General features: G+C 43.8%; 1 protein-coding gene across 4 annotated transcripts in view; it reads left to right on the forward strand.

Annotated features, from left to right (window-relative positions):
• The window catches only part of Atp10a (ATPase phospholipid transporting 10A (putative)), a 168,618-nt gene that overhangs the window by 140,345 nt on the left and 7,640 nt on the right, over nucleotides 1-20,633 (forward strand). For all 4 annotated transcript variants that reach the window (XM_076543967.1, XM_076543974.1, XM_076543969.1 and 1 more), the window contains exons 12-17: nucleotides 3,265-3,368; nucleotides 3,564-3,690; nucleotides 7,295-7,479; nucleotides 12,555-12,879; nucleotides 15,071-15,147; nucleotides 18,330-18,455. In XM_076543967.1, coding sequence (XP_076400082.1) covers nucleotides 3,265-3,368; nucleotides 3,564-3,690; nucleotides 7,295-7,479; nucleotides 12,555-12,879; nucleotides 15,071-15,147; nucleotides 18,330-18,455 — 944 coding nt within the window. The remainder of the gene's footprint in view (nucleotides 1-3,264; nucleotides 3,369-3,563; nucleotides 3,691-7,294; nucleotides 7,480-12,554; nucleotides 12,880-15,070; nucleotides 15,148-18,329; nucleotides 18,456-20,633) is intronic.

Below are 20,633 nucleotides of genomic sequence, written 5' to 3' on the forward strand. Positions count from 1 at the left end.
TACCCTTTACAAGACCTATCCAGAGCCAACTTTAAGGCCAAGGTTGGGGAACCTACACTCTCCTTTGGGGAGACTTACAGCCCTTTCCACTCAGTCATGTAGCCCTAACACGGGGTTGAGTACACCCGCATGCCTTGTTTCTCTCTGCTCCCTATTGTGGGCCTCAGGAAGAAACTTGCCATCTCCGGTTAGCTGCAGATATGAAGAGCAGAGCTCAAATCTCTTACCTCCTGGAAGGCCCGGGTAACGGCAATTATATCTCATATTCTCAAGTGGCGCATAGCAAGTAGGGCAAATAAAAATAATTTGTTAGTGTGCATTTGCACCTTCCTCTGGGAAATATTGCAGTTGGTTGGATAGAAGAGATGTATAAGTGTTATGGGCAAGTTAAGACTGAGACAGTGTAGACACCGGGAAAAGCAGCTGGAGCATAGCGTGGTGGCGGGGGGCACTGTGAACTCACCCACCTGGACATGTGGCCATGAGAAAGTGAGGCAGGTGTGGAGAAGAGCAGACTTGGTACAGATGGCTGGGTGCAATCAAGAAGCAACACGTAGTGGCCAGGCCACTCCACCTGCACAGAGATGGTGATATTAGGAGGGTACACAGGTCTCATAGCTGGATGTAACCCACCCACTTTCTTCAAAGATCTCGCAGTACTTTACCAAAAGCATCATGAACTGGCAGAGCAATAGTGAATATGGCAGAGTGGGAGGGGCTAGGTGGCATTATCAGCACATGGCCAAGTCTTTGTCTTGCCTGCCATGGTGGAAAGTTGTGTAGTGTTGGGTATAGAGCACCACCCTGCTACCCCTGTCTTCACTGACCTCTGTTCAAACACCAGGTCCAGATGTCCTGGCTCTGTGACCCCGGATGAGTCATTCACTTTCTGTGTGTCAAAGCCTACCTCACAGGAAGCTCTGTACACACTGGCTCAGTGCCTGGTATGACGTGGACTGGCAGCATAAGCGGGACCCCCATCCCACTCCTTTGTCTGCTCTCTTCAAAATTCTCTGGCCTGTGGTTTGGGGGAGTCACCATTTTGTATAGTCTGCTCTGCCCTTTTCCTGAGATTAAGAATGACTACGGGTTCATTGTAGCCCACTGCCCAGCAAGGGCTAGCATGCTGCTACCCAGTAGATAGGTAAATGATTTTTTTGTTGTTGTTGTTGTTTTCATGAATGAGTAGAGAATCACCTTCCCCCTGTTTCCTGCCTTAATAAAGTCCAGTTCCTTATTAGGAAAATATAATTTCCAAAGTATAAAAGAAATAACACTTAGTACTTTGTAAAAACACACAATTGAGATCAAGAAGAGAAACTGAATACTCCCCTTGGGAGGCTCTTAGTGTTGTAAGCATCAGCAGCATTTTCCCAGTGTCTGGCTAGTGCAGCTCTCTTAGCCCCACTGTGTCTGGAAGTTGGTGAACATGCATACCATCTCTCCACACTGGCCAGAGCTGTCACTCTGGTACTATGTCTGCCTCTCCAGGGCCTGCCCTGGTGGAGTCAGCATCCTTCTGTATGGAGCCCTCAGTGAAGGTACTGGCAGCCTTGCTTCCACTTCTGGGTGCACTAGTTCCATTACCTAGGGAGCTGAACACCAGACACAGAATCCCTTCCATTAGTAGGTAGGTAACAAAGGACATAGACTGCTGTAGAATATCAGAAAGAAGAGGCTTTTGCATGACTTTGACCTCACATGCATTGAGAATGTTATGACTTCAGCCTGAGTCAGCACCCTCCCAGCCTTGGTCCCAGATAGGGGCAAAATCATGGGGAATGCACACCGTGTTCCACACTGCAATCTCCTTAGACTCCCCAGATCCTTGGTGATGGTCATTGCACAGCCTGAGTTTTTCCCAACATCTTGTATCTTCCACCAGACCGCAGATCAATCCCAGCATTCATAGAAACAAGTCCTCCAAGCCCTAGCACTATGTCTTTTCTCTGGCTTTCCTGACTTGGTGCCGTAGGTATCTCTCACAGGGTGCTGCTTGGCAATGTAGAAAAGATTTCTAAAGAGTGGTGCAGTCTTGTGTCCTGTGTCTGGGTTGAGGGCAGGCCAGTGAGCAGTTTTTGCTGGGTAGGGCAGGTGCTGTTTTCTACCAGGCCCTGTGCAGATAGTCCTTCTATGTTTCAGTGTCCATCCACCCCAGAAATGGATGCCTATGGCCAACCCTATCTCCATCTATTCCAAATCTTGAGTGACCCAACCTACTTAAATTGGATGGAGGGTGTTTGTTTGTTTGTTTGTTTGTTTGTTTTTCAACATCTGTGGTTGATCAGAGTCACTGCCCTACTTGCCTCTTTTACTGATCCATCCACCCCCTCCTCTCCAGAGACAGTAGAAGAGCTTGGTGGTTTGTATTTTAATTTCAAAGTTAAAACAGTGACCAGAGACCCAGGAAGCTTTCAAGAGTGATGACATATCAGTAAGAGGCAGTCAAAATCAAGACTTTGTCTTTGAACTTATCTTTCAGTAAATTTAAATACTAAAATAATCCAGGATAACTCTTCGTGTTCATTAATGACCATAAGAAGCCACCTATAAGTAATTGGCCGGCTAAAACATTTTAACACCATAAGGGTACTGTTTGTTTATGTTCTGCTTCATAAATGAGGATATGATTTTTTTCTTACCCCAATTGTCAGCCTCTTGCATGCTTTGTCAACCTCTTGAATTGCTGGCCAGGTCCAGCTTGTCATGAGGTGAACTTGAGTAGTATACAAGTCTTCCTGGGTCTAGATGTCTCATGGCTCAGGATTGCCAGAGTAAGAAAATACAATATATAGCATGTTCAATTACACTTAAATTTCTAATATAGAGTGTGTGTGTGTGTGTGTGTGTGTGTGTGTGTGTGTGTGTGTGTGTGTATGTGTTTAGTAAAAGTTTGGCTTATCTACCATTTGGACATCTTTTGCCAACAGTGGGGATGTTGTGAAGAGAGAAATGAGACTTTGTCTGAGTTCAGTTTTTTGTAAATAAGTGTGTATACACTGCCTCTATTAAGTAGTATGTACTAAAACATGCCAAGTCACTTTTGATGAAGTTTTGTTCTCCTGTGCTTCTCAAACAAGGAATTTTAGAAACAAGCCCAAACTTGTGTTTTGGTGAGTTATTTTATTACAGTAACAGCTGCCTGACTTTTAGTTCTATGACATTTGCACACCATTTGTAATCAGTATGACAGGCAACAGGAAGACCCTCATTGTGGCACTCAGCTGGGTCACTCTTACTGGTTCTGCTTGTACTCTGACCTAGATGATGCCAGAGGAAGGCACCAGAAAAGGATCCGGAGTAAAACACAGAATTACCTCAACCTTTATGCAGTGGAAGGCCTGCGAACTCTGTGCATTGCTAAGAGGGTGAGGGAGGGCCCCTTCAGGAGGGTGAGCAAGGGATCCCTTCAGGAGGGTGAGTGAGATGCATGTTCAGGAGGGTGAGGGAGGGGCCCTTCAGGAGGGTGAGGGAGGGGCATCTTCATGAGGGCACACATTGGCAACTGCCCCCCCCCCATGCACAGCACCCAGTGCAGCACTCAACAATGTGTGTTTCCATAGGTTCTGAGCAAGGAAGAGTATGCTTGCTGGTTGCAGAGCCACATAGAAGCAGAGGCATCTGTGGAAGGCCGTGAAGAGCTCCTCTTCCAGTCTGCGGTTCGCCTGGAGACGAACTTGCACCTGCTGGGTAATTAGCTTTCCAGATGCCTGTGGTACAGAGCAGTGCTGTTTGCAGGGGTCCTGGGGTGACTAGTGATGTGGCTGCTTCTCTTGCTCTCGCCTGTGTTGAGCTTGTCTGGGGAACCACCTGGCTTTTAGCTAGCTTGTTCCCAGGTCGGGAGGAACATTTTCTGCAGGCTCTGTCCATGGGGCTCATATATGCCATGCACTCCAGGTTCGCTGTCTTCATGTCTCCTTTAAACCTCACTTTCCAACAAAAATGGCTATAAGGAGCAAGCCTTTTGACAATAGACAGTTGGAAAAATTTCAAGCCCCTGGCAATCTACATGAACATGCATGGAAATGCTGAGTTTTGCATCTTATAAATTATTTCAGATTCATTTGGGATGAAAAGAAAATGGCTCATATTTCCTTCTTCATCCCTATTTACATCTAATAAAATCTAATTAGTTATTAGGAAGACATTAAGGTACTTATTACTTGGGTATCTATTTTAATATTTAATTTTTCAATATTTTAAGATTTCATATTAAAATAGTGAATACATTCAGCTGAGTATCCCATGGCTGTGTATGTGATGTGTGTGCTCACAGGGAAACTAGCTGTGTAAGGTACGTACACCTCATTTTGTGAAATGTTGGTCAGAATCTGCTGGGATTGCATAAAGCTCCAGAGTTCATCTTTTCTTATTTAACCAAGGATGCATTCTCTTGTCTTCATTTTCTGGACAGAGGGATTAGGAAATCTATATTCCTATTTATACATATCTCTTATAATAGTTACTGTTAATATTTAATAGCATAATGTGCTCTAGACAGAATACCACTACATACTTTGTCCAGTGTCTAATACCCTACTCAGAAAGCCATAGGATTGGAACCCAGAGACTTAGTGGATGCTATCTCTAATAAATTAAATGAAGCCCCTCAAACAGTTTCTGCCTATTTCAAGCCACTGATTTAATTACTGAATTGGAACTGCTCTCATAAGGATACCCCTGTCTTCAGAAAGCCAACAACAGCCAGACAAGATGGTACACGCCTGTAATTCCAGGATGGAGGAGGTACAGGCAGTAGGATATGAGTTTGAGACCATCCTGTGCTATACAGGGTTCTGGGGGGGGGGGGTGGGGGGGTGGACACAGCCTCAAAAAAAGGAAAAACAATAAAACAACATAAAAACCCAGAAAGGGCTTCTCTGGAATGTTCTTTATTGATGGCTAGAGTGGTAAGAGAGAGGGTGCTGAGCTTATTCTTCTGGATCACCTGTCCATCTTCTTTGATCCCAGGCACTCCCCCTTCATGGTTGATATTTCTCCTGGACAGTGCTAACTCCTCAGTGGAGTGAAGTTTGCTGCCTGGTCCACCCTTGTGGTAGGGGCTGGACCCACTCTAAAGCACTGCAGATGGTATCTCTTCCCTTTCCAAGTCATGAAAGCACAGCTGTGAGCAGCGTCACTGCCCCTCCCCTCCATCCTCCTCAGTGCCGAGTCATGGCTTGGTTATCAAGTCCAGGCTTTGCCGCTTACTAGCCATGGAAGCTTGGACACGTTACTCAGTCTTTGCCTCCAAGGGTTCTTATCTGCTCTGTGGGGAAGGTGGCTGTAAGGGTGAGGAGGAGGAAACGGCAGGATGCGGGGAGTGTGGTTTGGCTGTGGGCTCTTGCACTCAGCCACTGGCATCTTGATCAATCTCATGTGGTAGCATCCACACCTGAGATGGCCCGACTGGCCCTTTTTCTACAAATTGTCTCTAGAAGAGGGGCCTCCACCACTTCCCAGTCTTTGTGCCATGTCTCTGTTAACATACCTCAAGTCAGAACAGCCCTTGTAGACCTTAGTCACACTCAAAGTGAGATAACTCGCCTTTTGATCTTTTGTGGGAACATATGGCAATAGGCAAAATCCAACAGTCGTTATCCACTTTCCACCCTCGAGCACCTAGAAAATTGATGGTTTAAGTGATGGAGCCTAAGCTTGAAAAAGAGCCACCTAGCACAGCTTCACCAAGGGGCAAGGAGTTCAGGAAGTTTCCAGAGACCTCACTGAGCAGTTTATAGCTTTAATATTCTAAGCCAAATTTCTCTTTCTAAATCTTTTATTTAGGTGGTTATGTTAAACAACCTAAGAGAACCACAAATAATATTTTAGCAGGAAGAGTCACCTTCATACTGCGTTCTTAAACTGCTTTTTCTGGGCAAGAAACAAAATTCAGCTGTATCATTCTGCTCATTTTTTACCCCAGAATTCTTGCTGGTTCCTCTAAATGTCATCTGAAACCACTCATTTCTTTCCCCTTAAAACCACCTGACAGGTGGTTGTGGTTATTGTAACATGGGTACATGGTAGAGTTCAGAACTGAACTGGCATTTCCATGCGTCATGGTCCTCAGGGACCCTCCTCCTGTCCCTTCATGGCCTCATCTAAACATAATCACCTCACAAAGACCCCACCTCCTAACACTGTCACACTGGGAGTTAGGCCTTCCATCTGTTAATCTGAAAGCATTGGTGGCAGCTGGGAACACAGACCTGCAGTCCATTAGCAGTGCCCCAGCACCAGGAGCTTGAAGTAGGAATGGCAAGGAGCCTCGGCCAGGGCTGGAGCCCAGGAAGTCATGGGATACGGCTCACTTTTAGAGATGGGAAAGCAGAAAGCATCTCACCAGAGTGTCCTCAGATGAGAAATGAAGGCAGACTTGGGCACATTTTAGCATTGAATACAGGTTGATTATTCTTCATCCAAAATTCTTAGGATAGGAAGTGTTTGGGTTTTGAGAGTTTGTGCTTTCTTGTACATGCACAATGATAAGTCTGGGGACTATGACCTTGCATTTTGTATACTTCCCACCTTATGCATAGCCTGAAGGCAACGGCAGACCCTTCAGACCCTTGTGTTTTGACTGTTATCTATCACATGAGATCGTGTTAGATCTAAAAGTTTTCTGGAGCGTTTCAGATTTCATCATTTTGTGGTTAGAGATGTTCAGCCTGTTGTATGTTTTCTATGAAGTCAGTAAGAGGAATTTGCCTCTTAAATTCTTTATGTTTGTGGATAAGGCATTCGTGATGATGTTGCTTAGTAAATGAATGATTCTTTCTCTCCACCGTTGGTTTGGATAACAAATGGTTGACGTGGTTAAGCTCAAACATTGAATTTCATGCGTGGAAACTTTCTGGAGGATAGGAGATAGGTAACTACTAAGACTTTTCTTTTAATCCCTTGGGCATATGATGATTTCCTCCCTCCATAGTCTCTGTTTTTAGAGTATATGAAAAGTTAGCTACTTGTTAGTCAGAAAGATTTCAAGGTACGCTTTGGTGAGTGTACATAACAGTGTTTGGTGACTCGCACTTGTTCCTCCTACTTATTCTTGACTGAGTCATGGCAACAGCTATGGTAAGCATCCAGCACAGTCCTGGAATGATGGATCATTTTAGCTTGCTTCCAGAGGGACTTTTTGCCACTTAGTGTCATCTGGCAAGTGAGCCCCAAGAAAGTCTTAGGTACTTGGTAGTGCCACATCTATCTTTGGTATATTTGGTACATGGCATTTGTATCCCATCAGGAATTGTGAAGAGGGACTCACTGGAACTGTCATACATTTAACCAGGTGCCACTGGAATAGAAGACCGCCTTCAGGATGGAGTTCCTGAAACCATCGCTAAATTACGACAAGCCGGCCTGCAGATTTGGGTCCTCACAGGTGACAAACAAGAAACAGCCATTAACATTGCATATGCCTGCAAACTGCTGGACCATGAAGAGCATGTCATCACACTGAATGCTGAGTCTCAGGTATGTAGATTCCAGAGAGACTGCCCTGTTCAAGGATGGCCTCATATCCTGTAGGCTCCCATGATAGAACTCTGTTGGAAGGCCACTGAGGCTTCCACCTCTTGCAGCCACAGTGAGGAGCATGTTTACCCACTGCATTCCCTCTTAGCAAGTGCACTATTTCTGAGACTTGGGACATTCTTATCATTGTCTTGTGAGATGTAGACTTTTCTAGGATTTCTTTTTTTTAATATTTTATATTTTGAGATTGTAATGCAATTACATCTTTTCTTTCTTCCTTTTGCTCCCTCCAAACTCTCCCCTTTATCCCCCTCCTTGCCCTCTTTCAAATTCATGGCCTCTTTTTCCATTAATTGTTGTCACATACACATTTCTCCTGCTCTCAGCATTCCTTAGTTGTCTGTAGTTAATTTTGTAGGATGAGGTCTTCTGGGCTTTCTCCAATCTGTGTTAACTTGTCTTTTGTTGTCCTTTTGAGCTCATGTTTAGGCAGTCCTGTTGATAAAACTTCATGGATGTAGCTCCTGATGTTTCCAGGAGAAACAATCTCAAAGCAAACTCCCTGTTCCTCCTGTTCTTATGATTGGTTTGCCCCCTTTTCCCATGCTCCTCAAACCTTCTGTCCTAGAGTTGTATTATAAATGTATCCATTGATTGTCCATGGTTTTCTGTAATGGTCTCTGGCTGTTGCAAAGAGAAGTTTCCTCCATGAAGGATGAGGACTACACTTATCAGGCTAGACCCTAGAAAAGGATGTCTTTTGGGTGGAGAGGTTGGATCTGGGATTTCTTAATACCAAAGGAATGTACATCTGGGTTTTATTAGTACAAAGTTCAACTTCTATTTTCATATCACTGGATTTTTTTTTCATGAGGTCTTATGTGTCTAGGATGTGGAGCCAAGGCAGTGATCTATTTAGCATGAACTCCTCTGGTTTCATCAACTGCCTCTGGGCACTTCTTTTGTTCACTCACACTTGTTTGGTTAAATCCACAAGTATGCAAAGGGTGTCTACTCCCAGCACCTCCCTGATCTAGGATCTGGTTCCTCCCATGAGCTCCACTTGAAATCTCTTCAGGTTACCCACAATCTTCTTGGTGAAGCCCAAGACTCCTTCTGTGTATATCCCCTCCTCAGGCTTCTTTAGGAGCTAAAGGCCATGATAACTTCTATGGGTTGCTGTGGGATTCACTGTCCAGGGAGCAGCATGTAATGGCACACAGGTAAAGCCATGGAAAATGTGGCAATGTATAGATTAACAGAAATGGGCTGTGTTTAAGTGCAAGAGCTAGTCAGTAGTAAGCCTGAGCTAATGGCCAAGCAGTTTTAATTAATAAAAAGCCTCTGTGTGTTTACTTGGGTGTGAGTGGCTGGGACCTGGTGGGTCACAGGAAAACTAAGATTTTCTGTGTCCCATCTGGTCTCTGTGTCCCACTCTGTGCCATTACATGCTGCTCCGTGGATGGAGGGCTGGTGCCTCCTGACTCAGCCTTCCTCTTCCCAGAATTCTCCTTGTCTGCTTATCCCACCTATACTTCCTGCCTGACTAGTGGCCAATCAGTGTTTTATTACACCAGCGTACAAAAGCATTATCCCAGAGCAATGGGTAATCATGGATTCCTTCTAAGTCCCACACCCAGATCATCAGCTGTCCAGACCTCAGGACCCTGTCCCTGAAAGCCACATGTTCTCCTTGCTGTCTTGATGTTTGTGGAATTTCAGTGACACTTCCTCTCTTATTTATGACATTGGTGTTTTGTGTCTGTTCTTTGATTGTTTTTGATGCCAGCCTATCAGTTACACCGACTCTTCAAGAACAAGGTTTGGGCTGCTTCGATTTCTTTTCTCTGTTGGTTTATTTTCAATTTTATTGATGATGATCTTGGTTGCCTTCTTCCTCCTCTTTGTCTTCATCTTACTTTTATTTCCCTGTTCCCAAGCATTTTTTCTTTTCTAATATAAGCAAAACATCTGTACCTCACAATTTTGAAATGTGTTTTCAGCTATATACAGCTCAAGATATTTTTATAAATATTTCTTATGTTCACTTTCGAGTCTGTGGATTATTTCAAAGTGCTTTGTTTCATTTCCAAATACTTGGAGGTTGTCTTATCACCTTTCTGTTACTGATTCCTAGTTTGATTCCATTTTGGTTAAATAATATTTCTGGTTAAATAATATTTCAATTCATCAAACTTTGTTAGCTTTTCAGTAACCAAAGGAATGGTTTATATTGAGACTGCATTGTGTCGGGGCAGCTGCTCTCTTCTCCAAAGTCAATGCCCTTCGGTTGATAAATGGGATGCTTCAGTTTTTGTGTCTTAAGGGTCAGGAGACAGGACTTCCTCCTCAGTCTCCTTGGCTCACCTCTTCCCTTGTGTCTGAAGCCATTGCTGTAGGGCAGGTCCACTGACAACAAACACTGTCTCTTTACTCAGGAAATGGCTTAACTGCATTTCCTTCTGGACCCATATCTTCACTGAATATGGAAGACTGAAATGGCAATTATTTCCTTCCAGTACTCTAAGCGTATTCCACTTCCTTCCACATACATGGTTTCTCATGAAATCGGTGCTGCCCTTGAACCCCTGCTGCCTAATAACCAATGACTGTTTTTGTGTGGCTGCTCCGGGGATTTTTTTCTTTGTCTTAAGCAGTTTGATCACAATGTGTTTGTGTTTGTTTCAAGCTGACTGACTTCTATCTGTTATTGTCTCTTTACTCCTAAGTCTGTATAGTGATGATTTTAGAAAATAAACTCCATATATAGAATGGTTTTATATTTACAAAAATGTTTGGAAAAGTCATTGGAGCATTCCCATATCATACCCAATTTCTCCCGATTAGCATCTTATAGGAGCATAGAGCATTTGTTATACCCACAAACTAACGTTAACACATGATCTAACAAAAGCTCTTGCTATATAGATTGTCTTACCTGGCACCTGCCATCCTGTTTCAGGATTTCATGTTACATCTGTTTGTCAAAGCTCTCTTGAATGTCCCTGACTGTGACAGTTTCGCAGACTATCTTTGTCTTTTGCGTCCTTGGAATTTTGAAGAGAACTGATAAAATTGTTTATAGACTGGTTTGATCTTTAGGTTCTCCTGATATTGCTATTATGAGAATGAAGCTATGAATGTTGTGTGGAAGGCATGAGGTATCATTATTTCATTACATTGTATAATCATACCATCATGTTGTTGATGACCTGGTATTTGCCACTTGTATTCATTTTACAAGGACTACAGCTCCTCCCCACCCCCTTTTCTTTATTGAACTCTTTGGAGATAAGTCCCTGTGAGCTCACACAGTTCATATTGGAAGTCAGTGTAGAGCAGGGGTGGTGGCTGTGCCAGAGTGCCATTCTCAGTGTTGCTGTCCCCTCAGGATTATGCCCATGTGCTCACATCATATAGTGAACCCCTAAATTCATAAATAGTATTTTAGAGCCAGCTGAGGGATCTTTCTTTTACCATCTTTCTAGTACTTTCTAGTTTCTCAAGACCCCCCTTTTCTCCTCTGGTGAGAAGGCCAAGGTTCAGGTTACTCCTTTCTACTTCCCGTTTTCCTCCTCCTCCACTTGCATGTGAAGCCCAGGAATGGTAGGGCAGAGAAGAAAGGCAGTCATTATACTGCCATCTCGACACCGCAGTGCCTGAGACAAGAGGTGGGTTCCACTCCTTCTGAATCTTCATCCCTAGATGGTCCTGTTTGCTGCCAGCATAGCAGAACCCATGTGATGGAGACTAGAAGACAGGAAAATAAAACAAACAAACCAACAACAACAAAAAAAAACCAGAGGTTCCCTGTGTCAATCTGAGCATTGAGAATGCCCTTCCTCCCTCCTGCAGCCAGAGCCCAGGGTTTCTTCCAGAGCTGCTGGTCTCTGGCATCCACTTTCAAATCTTGGAGACCTTGGGCCATGCCAGAGGCTTCCGGGGTGAATGGAACATTTGTCACCCTTTGGGGTCCTTATGATAATTTCCTTTCCCTATCTGAATGCTAGTTTTCTTTCAGAGTTCACAAATAGCTGCTCTGTGCCCCTGACCAGATAAAATATCTGCATCAGGAGAGAGATTGGAGTGAGCCTGCTTCGTCTCACCAGGAACTACCTGTGTCAGTGTTTTGTAGTAGGACCAGGTACCTCATGGAGTTTCTCTATCCGTGTTCTTCTTAAGTCTTCCCCAGTTATCAGCATGTCCTCCTCCAGGAGAGGTTTCTATCTCCAGTCACAAGTCTGGATGTTCCCATCTGTCTGGCAGTGGTCATATCCAGGGACTTGCCTTGCCTTCCAGTCTTCCTAAGGGCAGTGGCAATCTCTTTTCAGATTTATTAGTTTTCTCAATGTGACAGACCAATAAGTATTGATTGGCCACAGCTGGTTGTCCACAGTATACAGCAAGGAACCAGGCACTAGTGGGTTGTCTGTGTGCAGGACAGGAGCCTTTCAAACTTCTCTATGTGTGTTTGTTCTTGGGAATGAGCTCCCTCTTTGGTCTCTGGTTCCTGCCCCCGAAGCCTGTTATTATCCAGGTTTTCCTTCTCTCTGGAACTCAGATCCAGTTTGGGAAGGGCATGGATTATGAAAAAACACAGTAATTGGACCTTTTTTTCTTTCCCAAGTGGAAATGGAGAATTTAGACAGAACACTGAAATTATATTTATTGACTGATCCATAAAAGGCTTTGAAAGAGATTTGTGCACCAGCATTGATGGAGCAGTATGAGGCAGGAAGGTTTAGGTAAAGGCCCCAGAGAACTGTAGAGACACACAGGATGAACCTTTAGCCTAACCGTGTAAGACAGAGCAGTAATGCACCCACATCCATGAAGGTGAACATGCTCCATATCAACTTCAGCACAGCTGCATGGGCAATAAAGTATAATCCAGTGGAAGCTGAGTTCTTTCTCTCCTATGCAGGAAGTCATCCTCTCCAGCTGAACTTCCTTTTCTGGAAGTCTAAAGAGCCATTCATAACAGCCACGTGCCCTAGAAGGACATTAGCTTGGGGCATTGAGGCAGATAACCAGGGTCAGTAACATTACTGAAATACGTTGCTTGTCAATTTCAGGAAGCATGTGCAGCCCTCCTGGACCAATGCCTCCAGTATGTGCAGTCCAGAATCTCCCAAAGCACCCCTGAGAATACTGAAAGCAATGTGAGCGTGGGGTTCTCTTTCAACCCAGCCTCCACATCCACTGGCTCCAGCCCCAGCCAAAGCCTTGTGATTGATGGGAGAAGTCTGGCCTATGCCCTTGACAAAAGCCTGGAGGACAAATTTCTCTTCCTTGCCAAGCAGTGTCGCTCTGTCCTCTGCTGCCGGTCAACCCCTTTGCAGAAGAGCATGGTGGTTAAGTTGGTCAGAAGCAAGCTCAAGGCCATGACCCTGGCCATAGGCAAGTATCTAGGCCAATACTACAGGGCCTGACCCTACAGCTGTCTTCTTCAACTTCTCCCTCTCTATGTGGCCTGAATTTCTGATCCTCTTCCATCTAACACTATGAAACAAGAGAAGCCTTATTCACCTGTTTCCACTTACAATATTCTACCCAGTGTGGTAAAGGGGAGCATTCCAGACATAAAACATACATCAAAGAGCCACAAGATAAGGTAGCAGACATAGGTACTATTACAAGATCAGCAACTGCTAATGTTAGAGGACAAGCTGGAATGTAGGCCAATGCTTGGGAGACAGGACATTAGATACCTACCTGTCCCACACAGTTCAGCCACAGTGATGGTCTTATGTTAGCACATGTTGACATGGCAGAGGCCTTTTTCAAGGGTTTAAGGGCTTTGAGTTGTCACATTCCTCTTGGGGTCAAGGTTGTATAATGTTCTAGGGACCCTGGCTGTACCAACCAGAAGACTCAGTGATTCTTCTCAGCTGAATTTGTTGATTGTTTTGAGACAAGCATCTCATTAAATAAATCCATTTCAAGACAGCACAACTTTGCATCATTTAAAGATAGTATCTAACCTTATTTTTCTTGCAGGCACCCTTGGCTGGGTGCCTTCTAGGTTCCCCTCCAATGACAGGGTGGTGGTCACTTAACACATTCTTAGGGAATCATCTCTACCTATGTCTGAATTGGCTATAGTTTCCAGCATCAGTTCAGCCACTTCCTGGTGAGGGCCAGGAAGGCAGTAACTCTCATAACACCAGTTATAAATGTAACCCACTCCTAGGAAGTAATTGGCTCAGTGATAAAGTATCTTCACCAATTAGTCAGTCACCTATAATGACAGTATCATTTGCAGAAAGTCTGGGGTATTACCCATTATCATCACAGGTACTTCATCTGCTAGGAGAAGTCAGCATTAAGTGTGAGACCTTGGTAACCAAAGTCTGCACACCCTAAGAGTTATGGAAATCCATAGTATCCACTAGGAGAATACACAGATGGACAAGGACACATGCTTAGGAGACATGATCAGAGTGTTCACCATGGCTCCCCTGGCCCAAGCTGAGGGAAGAAAGCATCCCCTTCAGGGAAGGAGAAGCTAATCTCCCCTAGAATGTCATGTCATTTCTTGGACCATATGTTTCAGTCTAAGGAACCCAGCAATTTAGACTTAGAGAGCCCAATTGCACATGATAATTCATTTTTGAATAGGGGCATTTTAGGACGCTAGAGAGATTCCCATTGTTTCACAAAACTTTAATTCAACAAATTGATCATCCATTGAGTTTAGCTCCATAAAGAACAATAAAATCACCTGGGGGCATACCTGGGAACCCAAGTACTGAGAAAGTTGAGACAAAAAGATTGCAAATTTAAGGTCAGCCTTAGGGATACAGAGTAAGTTCAAGGCCATCACAACAAACTCAGACCCTGTCTCAAAAAGTAAAAAGAGGGCTGGGGATATAGGTTAGTGGCAGGATATTTGTGTGGCGTTCAAAAACCCTAGGTTTGATTTCTAATACTGGGGGAGGGCAGAAATAAAAGGGACTACTTATAACCACATTTAACCACATATAACTCTGACTTTTGTATATCTACACCTGTTGTTTTTACAGCTTGGCATGTCTGCTATGTCTTGAGCTGTTCTAAGCCTAATTCCAAGAATGGCTACTATTGTCTCAAATTATAATGGCTGTGTCAGTGTTTTGACATCCCAAAGATGTCAAGGTCTCTGACTTTTTAACATTCACCAGTCAACAGCTTGATGGTACAATGGATGTTTTCTTTACTATGCCTCAGAGAGCCAAAAAGCACATATTGTTTAATTCACTGAGGTAATCAATGTGCACAAAATGCTGAGCAGAACTTAACCTGTTTGATTTTGTAAGAAAATTGGTAAGGTGACTGTGAGTTGGAGAGGTCCTGGTGTCCAGCTGGAGGGGTTGAATACCTGCAGTAGTGATGAGGAGGATGATATTATTGTGCTGTCACATTAAGGGCCTTTTCTAAGCATATCCCGATAGTATAGAACCCAGTGGATAAATAAGATGGTGGCTCAGTGCTGGGACAGCTTGATGTGACTGGCAGTTCCATGTTGTACTGTGCCTGATTCTGCTCTACGTGTCCCTGTGATTCTATGCATCTCAAAATCAATGATTCTTCCTGCCTGTGTTGTTTTCAGGTGATGGGGCCAATGATGTCAGCATGATCCAGGTGGCAGATGTAGGCGTGGGGATCTCAGGCCAGGAAGGCATGCAGGTAAAAGACCAATTGGGCTGTCCTGTAGGACCAAATGGCCCTCATTGGCCTCTTATTCCATGATAGCACAAGTTATCCCAGCCTGTCTCTGGACTTTAACGAAGCTGAAGGATTTGCCTTCAGTATGGGTCAGTGCTCACCTTCAGCTAAGCCAGTAGTAGAAGCTAAAGTGGAATGTCATTCTGTTAATGAAGCCATGTGCAATAAACGAATGAAGCCACGTGCAATAAATGTCTTTGCCTCTGTCAACACAAGTATATTTGGGGATACCCTCCCCTGGCCCATCTGGGAGGCATTTCTGTTTACTCTTACCCAACAGTAACTATACTCTGTAAAAGGTGCCTCGTGACACTGTTGGAACCTGAAATCACTCCGAAGATGGAATGTGGCCATCCTGACTCCCATGGAAGTTCCGTCTTTGCTTTGCATTTGTCTCTGTGTCAGCTCTGAATGTTCCAGAAATTGAAAACACTGGTTAATTTAAAATATGCTGCTTCTAGATATATAGTATTACAACTTCTAACACTTGAGCAAGTTTGAGTCACATTTTTTAAAACTTTGGTAAAGCTTTTAGGGGACAGTTTATTCAGTGAGTTTTTAAAATCATATTGCTAATCACCATTTATTCACTGGTTGGATCACTCATTCAATCAAAAACTATTCCTGGAACACTCACTATATGTTTGGCTGTGCAGAGAACATTCATTTTCTGGCTTGGTATTAAACTGCAGTCGGATAGTAGGGCCCCTACTGGAAGTACAGTACAGTTGCCCTTCAGTAACCAGGGAGAGTTGCTTCAACACCAACATCCATAGATGTGTAAGTCTCTCACATAAACTGGTATATTTGCATAAATCCTACACACACCCATCTATACACTTTATATAATCACTAGATGATTTCTTGTACCCAATGCAATGGAAACACTATGTAAATAGTAGTTGTGCTGTGTAGTTTGGAAAGAACAATTTGTATATTTTCAATATAGTTTTTACTGAATATTTGACATCCACGGTTGTTTGAGTCTGCAGATTCTATTCCCACAAATACAAAAGGTTGACTTATATGCCTAATGGAACATCCAGTTCTGAACCAAATGCGTTATATGCTTTTTGATTTTTCAGTCATTTATCCCATTATTCATTCTTTCAAAAATCAATGAGACTGCACTATTGCCTGGCACACACTTAGAAACAGACACCATTAGACATAGTCACTGTCCTCAGTGGAGTTAGCTTAGAAACTCACTCAAAGAGGACAGTCATTGAACAGGAGCGAAGGACACAGCTCAGGAGTGGGGTGCTTACCTGGTACACACAGTGTGATCTCAAGTGCTGAAAAACAGATTAGTAGGCCACAGTGTAGACTTTGGGGCTGTCTTTGGAAACACCTCCAAATGCTGAGAATTCCCGAGGAAGCTCACCCGGCTCTCCAGCCTTCTGCCTTTCCTACCCACCCCAAATCCAGTGCAGACACAGGGCCTGTCCCTACATAGAAATAGCCTAGGCCAACGCTTTCCGCTTCCCCAGCTGTCCTGTTAGAGACAGGGTGGTAGAAACTCTGTTCACTTTGTACCTGCCTCTGTCAGAGCTTGGCTCCAGGGACTGTTCCACAATATGGTAGACCAGAGGAGTCCACAGAAACTGAGTGTTTCAAAGCACAGAAGCTCTGTTGTTCCTTCTAGCTCCTGGCCTGAGGTGACTGTCAGACGGTGGCTGGGCTGGTGACCTCCTACCTATCCTGACGTACCTATAGGGACTCAGTCCAGATTTCTCACATCTGTGCTTTACAAGAAGAGATCAGAATAGCATCCTCTCGTTTACCAGAATAACACACAAGCAACAGGGTCATCAGAAGATGTCTGGCCATCTTGCATAATACATCCTCCATTACGTATAACTTGAAGTACATACAAAAATATTCAGACACATCCTACCTAGAACTTTGCTTGCTCAACACCACCTGCCTTATGGTCCCAGCTGTTTTCATCACTGCTCACATGACTCTAGTCACAAATCTTATGGATGGAGAATTGTGTACCTGCCTCAAGCCTAAGGAGCAGTTGTAGCAGCTGAGTCTCCCCCCAGGTGCTCACCATCAATGTCTGTAATACAAAAGGCAAAGGTTGTCATGTGGTGGTGGTGGTGGCGTTAGTGGTACTGGTGCTGGTGCTTGGTGCACACCTTTAATCCCAGCACTTGTGAGCCAGAGGTAGGCAGATCTCTGTGAGTTTGAGGCCAGCCTGGACTACAGAGTGAGTTCCAGGAAAGGCGCAAAGCTACACAGAGAAACCCTGTCTAAAAAAAAAAAAAAAAAAGGCAAAGGTTTCTCTGCATATGAGATTGACAAGTACTGTCTAGTTAGCTTTTTCTTAAGGGAAATAGCAGAAATTGGCAATGCTGAAAAATCCCTAATGAATTTTTCCTTCCATTCATTCAACAAATGTTACTTGAGCTTCTCCATACGTGTGCTGCGGTGGGAGCATTGTGAAAAGACAGAGAGAGAAGTCATTTTCTCTTTTCTTCTTTTCCATTTCATGAGTGAGCCTGGATGAAGTAAGTCTGCAGGAAGCTAAGGGAAGGGCTGAGAGTGGGCCCGCACATAGCTACCATTTCTACCTGTCAGTTCAGCAGCTGAGAGGAGAATATTGGGGAATGAAGTGCACAAGTTGCCAGACATGTAGAGATTTTTTTCTTGTCATTCCTTAAAAACTGCAGTGTAACAGACTGTTTAACTTCCTGGGAGAGTAGTCCAAAACACAACTCCCAATCCGATAAACATTAGCGGGTCATCCTTAGCTCATCTTTGAGATCTGGGTACAGTATAGAAATAAGTACCACGGGGCCGTAGAAAGGTGAGGGAAATCCCATGCATCTCTAGGTTTTGAGGCTTGATAGGAAACAATATTAAAAGAGAAAAATTGAAGGCTTTTTAAAACTCATTAATCCTATATCTAGTGTTTGAGGCCTTAAACGGTTCTAGAAAGTGGCATCCCTGAGAACCAGTGCTTATTGAGTGGTTTTTCTTTTTAACTGAAGGAGTTAATAAGATGAAGTCACACTTAGCACTGTGTTTGAAGCTGGATTTTTTTTTTTCCTCCCATGTTTGTTTTGCCTTGCCTTTGTTCTTCTCTGCCAAGTGGTTGGGCATCAGCAGTGATGCGAATTACTTTCCTTTTCAAGGCTGTGATGGCAAGCGACTTCGCAGTGCCAAGATTCCGGTACCTGGAGAGGCTGTTGATCGTGCACGGACACTGGTGCTACTCCAGACTGGCCAACATGGTGCTGTATTTCTTCTACAAAAACACAGTAGGTATTTGGCACGGGTCTTTAGAATTTTTCAGTTAAAGGCTTACCATAACTGCTTTTGCACTGTATCAACTGCAGACTCACAGTCGAGAAAGAGGGACATAGAAGGCCTCTGTGACAACCCTACCCCATCCCCACCCCCCAAAGGCTTACAGTTTGTCAGACTGATGCCTGCATAAGGCCAGAAGACCACCAGGGTCTCCTGTCCACTTTTGGGTTTGTATGAATGTCTGTGATAGTATCCTGGTCTTGTGCCCTATAATATCTGAAAACTAACTCATGGGAAATGAAAACAGCTGCATCTTTAAGGACGGAAGGTCTTATAAACAGCAGGCAACACAAGAAAGTTCATGTATGGCTTTATAAGGTAGCATAATGACAAGGCCAGCAATTTGCAACAGATCCAATAGACAGTAAGTTGCTAAGACTGTGTCGCTATCTGACCTCTGATTCTGTTCTTTAGTTCTCAACCTACATCCTTGTGTTTCTTAGGAGTGTTCTTAAAGTGTTCCTTAGGACTAGGATGTCCACAGTGGGACACTGATTTCTCTGCTGTAGGCAAGGAAGGTTTAAAGCAGAAGTGTGTTCAGTGGCCTTGCAATCAGAAAAATCACTTGATCTTGCTATATAGTTCAGACACTGAATGTTGTCTATCAGAGACACACTCACACCAGCTCTTGTACAAATCCCCAAGTGAGGCCTTGAACCTGGTAAGAAAGGGCCTTTCACACTCTCCTAGGCTTAGGGCAGATACACACTCTTCTAGCTAGCTTAATTGGTAGCTCTGTTTAAGTGAAGATTCCTAGGCCAGATGCACTGTGAACATTTGTGTCTCTTCAGGGGTTTTGAATACAGGGCTGTTCCTGATCTCTCCCACATAGTCCTCATGTTTAATCTTAGTTCTTTCATGCTCCACAGGCCTGAGGAATGGCCCACAGGATCATCACAAAATTCTGACTCATTTGTAAGATTTCTAGACACTCTCCTGAGGGGCTGCTGGTTTCACCTCTGCCTCTGGCAGCTTGAGGCTGAGTGAACCAACAAGGAGACAAACTAAACTCTTGGGATAAATGACCTTCTAAGCTTGTCCCATAAATCTCACTGTCTAAATACCAGAACGCCAGGGTCAAGAAGATGTTGTGATCTACTGAAAAAGATTCAAATAAATTAAAAGTTTTTTTTAAATTCCATATGAAAACCTTCATGCTAAATCTAAGCTGAAGTCAGTACAGCTTTTTCTTGTGTTCTTAATGGTTCATTCTGGAGGCTGACACATACTTTCCCACTCCTAACCTCTCCCACCCACTCACTTGCCTCATTTCCAAAATGTCTTCTCACAAATGAATACAGATGCTTGCAACCAATCAGGAAATGGCTAATTGAGTAGATTTGGAAATCAATTCAGATTAAGCTCCACCTGGGACCACATCCAAAAACATTGTTCTGTTTCTGCCCTTGTGAGTTCTTTTCTCCTTTCTTTATACCCCAGTATTGACTTGCCAGAATGGCGAGGCCTCAGATACCCAGAACCTATAGGTTCCCACCTTCTCTCCCCAGGAGTGAATGGCCCCTTTGGAGTAGGTTAGACTGGAGTAAAGCCTCATTTCTTTCAGTCCTTAGTACTCAACTTAGAGTAGGGTTATGTTGTATTGATAACAACCCATCACAAGTTGAAATATCACAAATGAAAAATATGTTTAGTACATTTAGGTCAACTACTATCATAGCGTAGTTCACAGTACACTGGAGCATTGTTGCCTTGTGACCAGCTAACTGGGAGTTTCGGCTCAAAGCCACTGTCTAGCATTTCCTGAGAATAAAGCCCAGGAAACAATCCAAATCAAAATTCAAAGTTTTGCAGAAGGCATATTGCTTTCACACCATCATGATAAACTTGAAAAATCCTAAATTGAGGCATCATAAGTTGAGGACCATGTCTGTTTGACTTCTATGGGTTATAATTTTTTTTCATCCCCCAAAACAGAACTATGAATTAAGCTAGCTCAACCCTGTAATTCCCAGTTCAAGGCTATGAACCTGAGAAGGTGGTGAGAGTAACATACTCCAAGCTTTCTAACACTTTAGAGGTAAACAGAGGCTAACACGGCAGCCTGCCATGTTAATCCTGTCCTTGTCGGAGAGCACAGGAGGAGAAAGAAAGAGCTGCCTGCCTGGTTT

The sequence above is a fragment of the Peromyscus maniculatus genome, chromosome 1 (assembly GCF_049852395.1).
Source record: "Peromyscus maniculatus bairdii isolate BWxNUB_F1_BW_parent chromosome 1, HU_Pman_BW_mat_3.1, whole genome shotgun sequence".
Classification (NCBI taxonomy): Eukaryota; Metazoa; Chordata; class Mammalia; order Rodentia; family Cricetidae; genus Peromyscus; species Peromyscus maniculatus.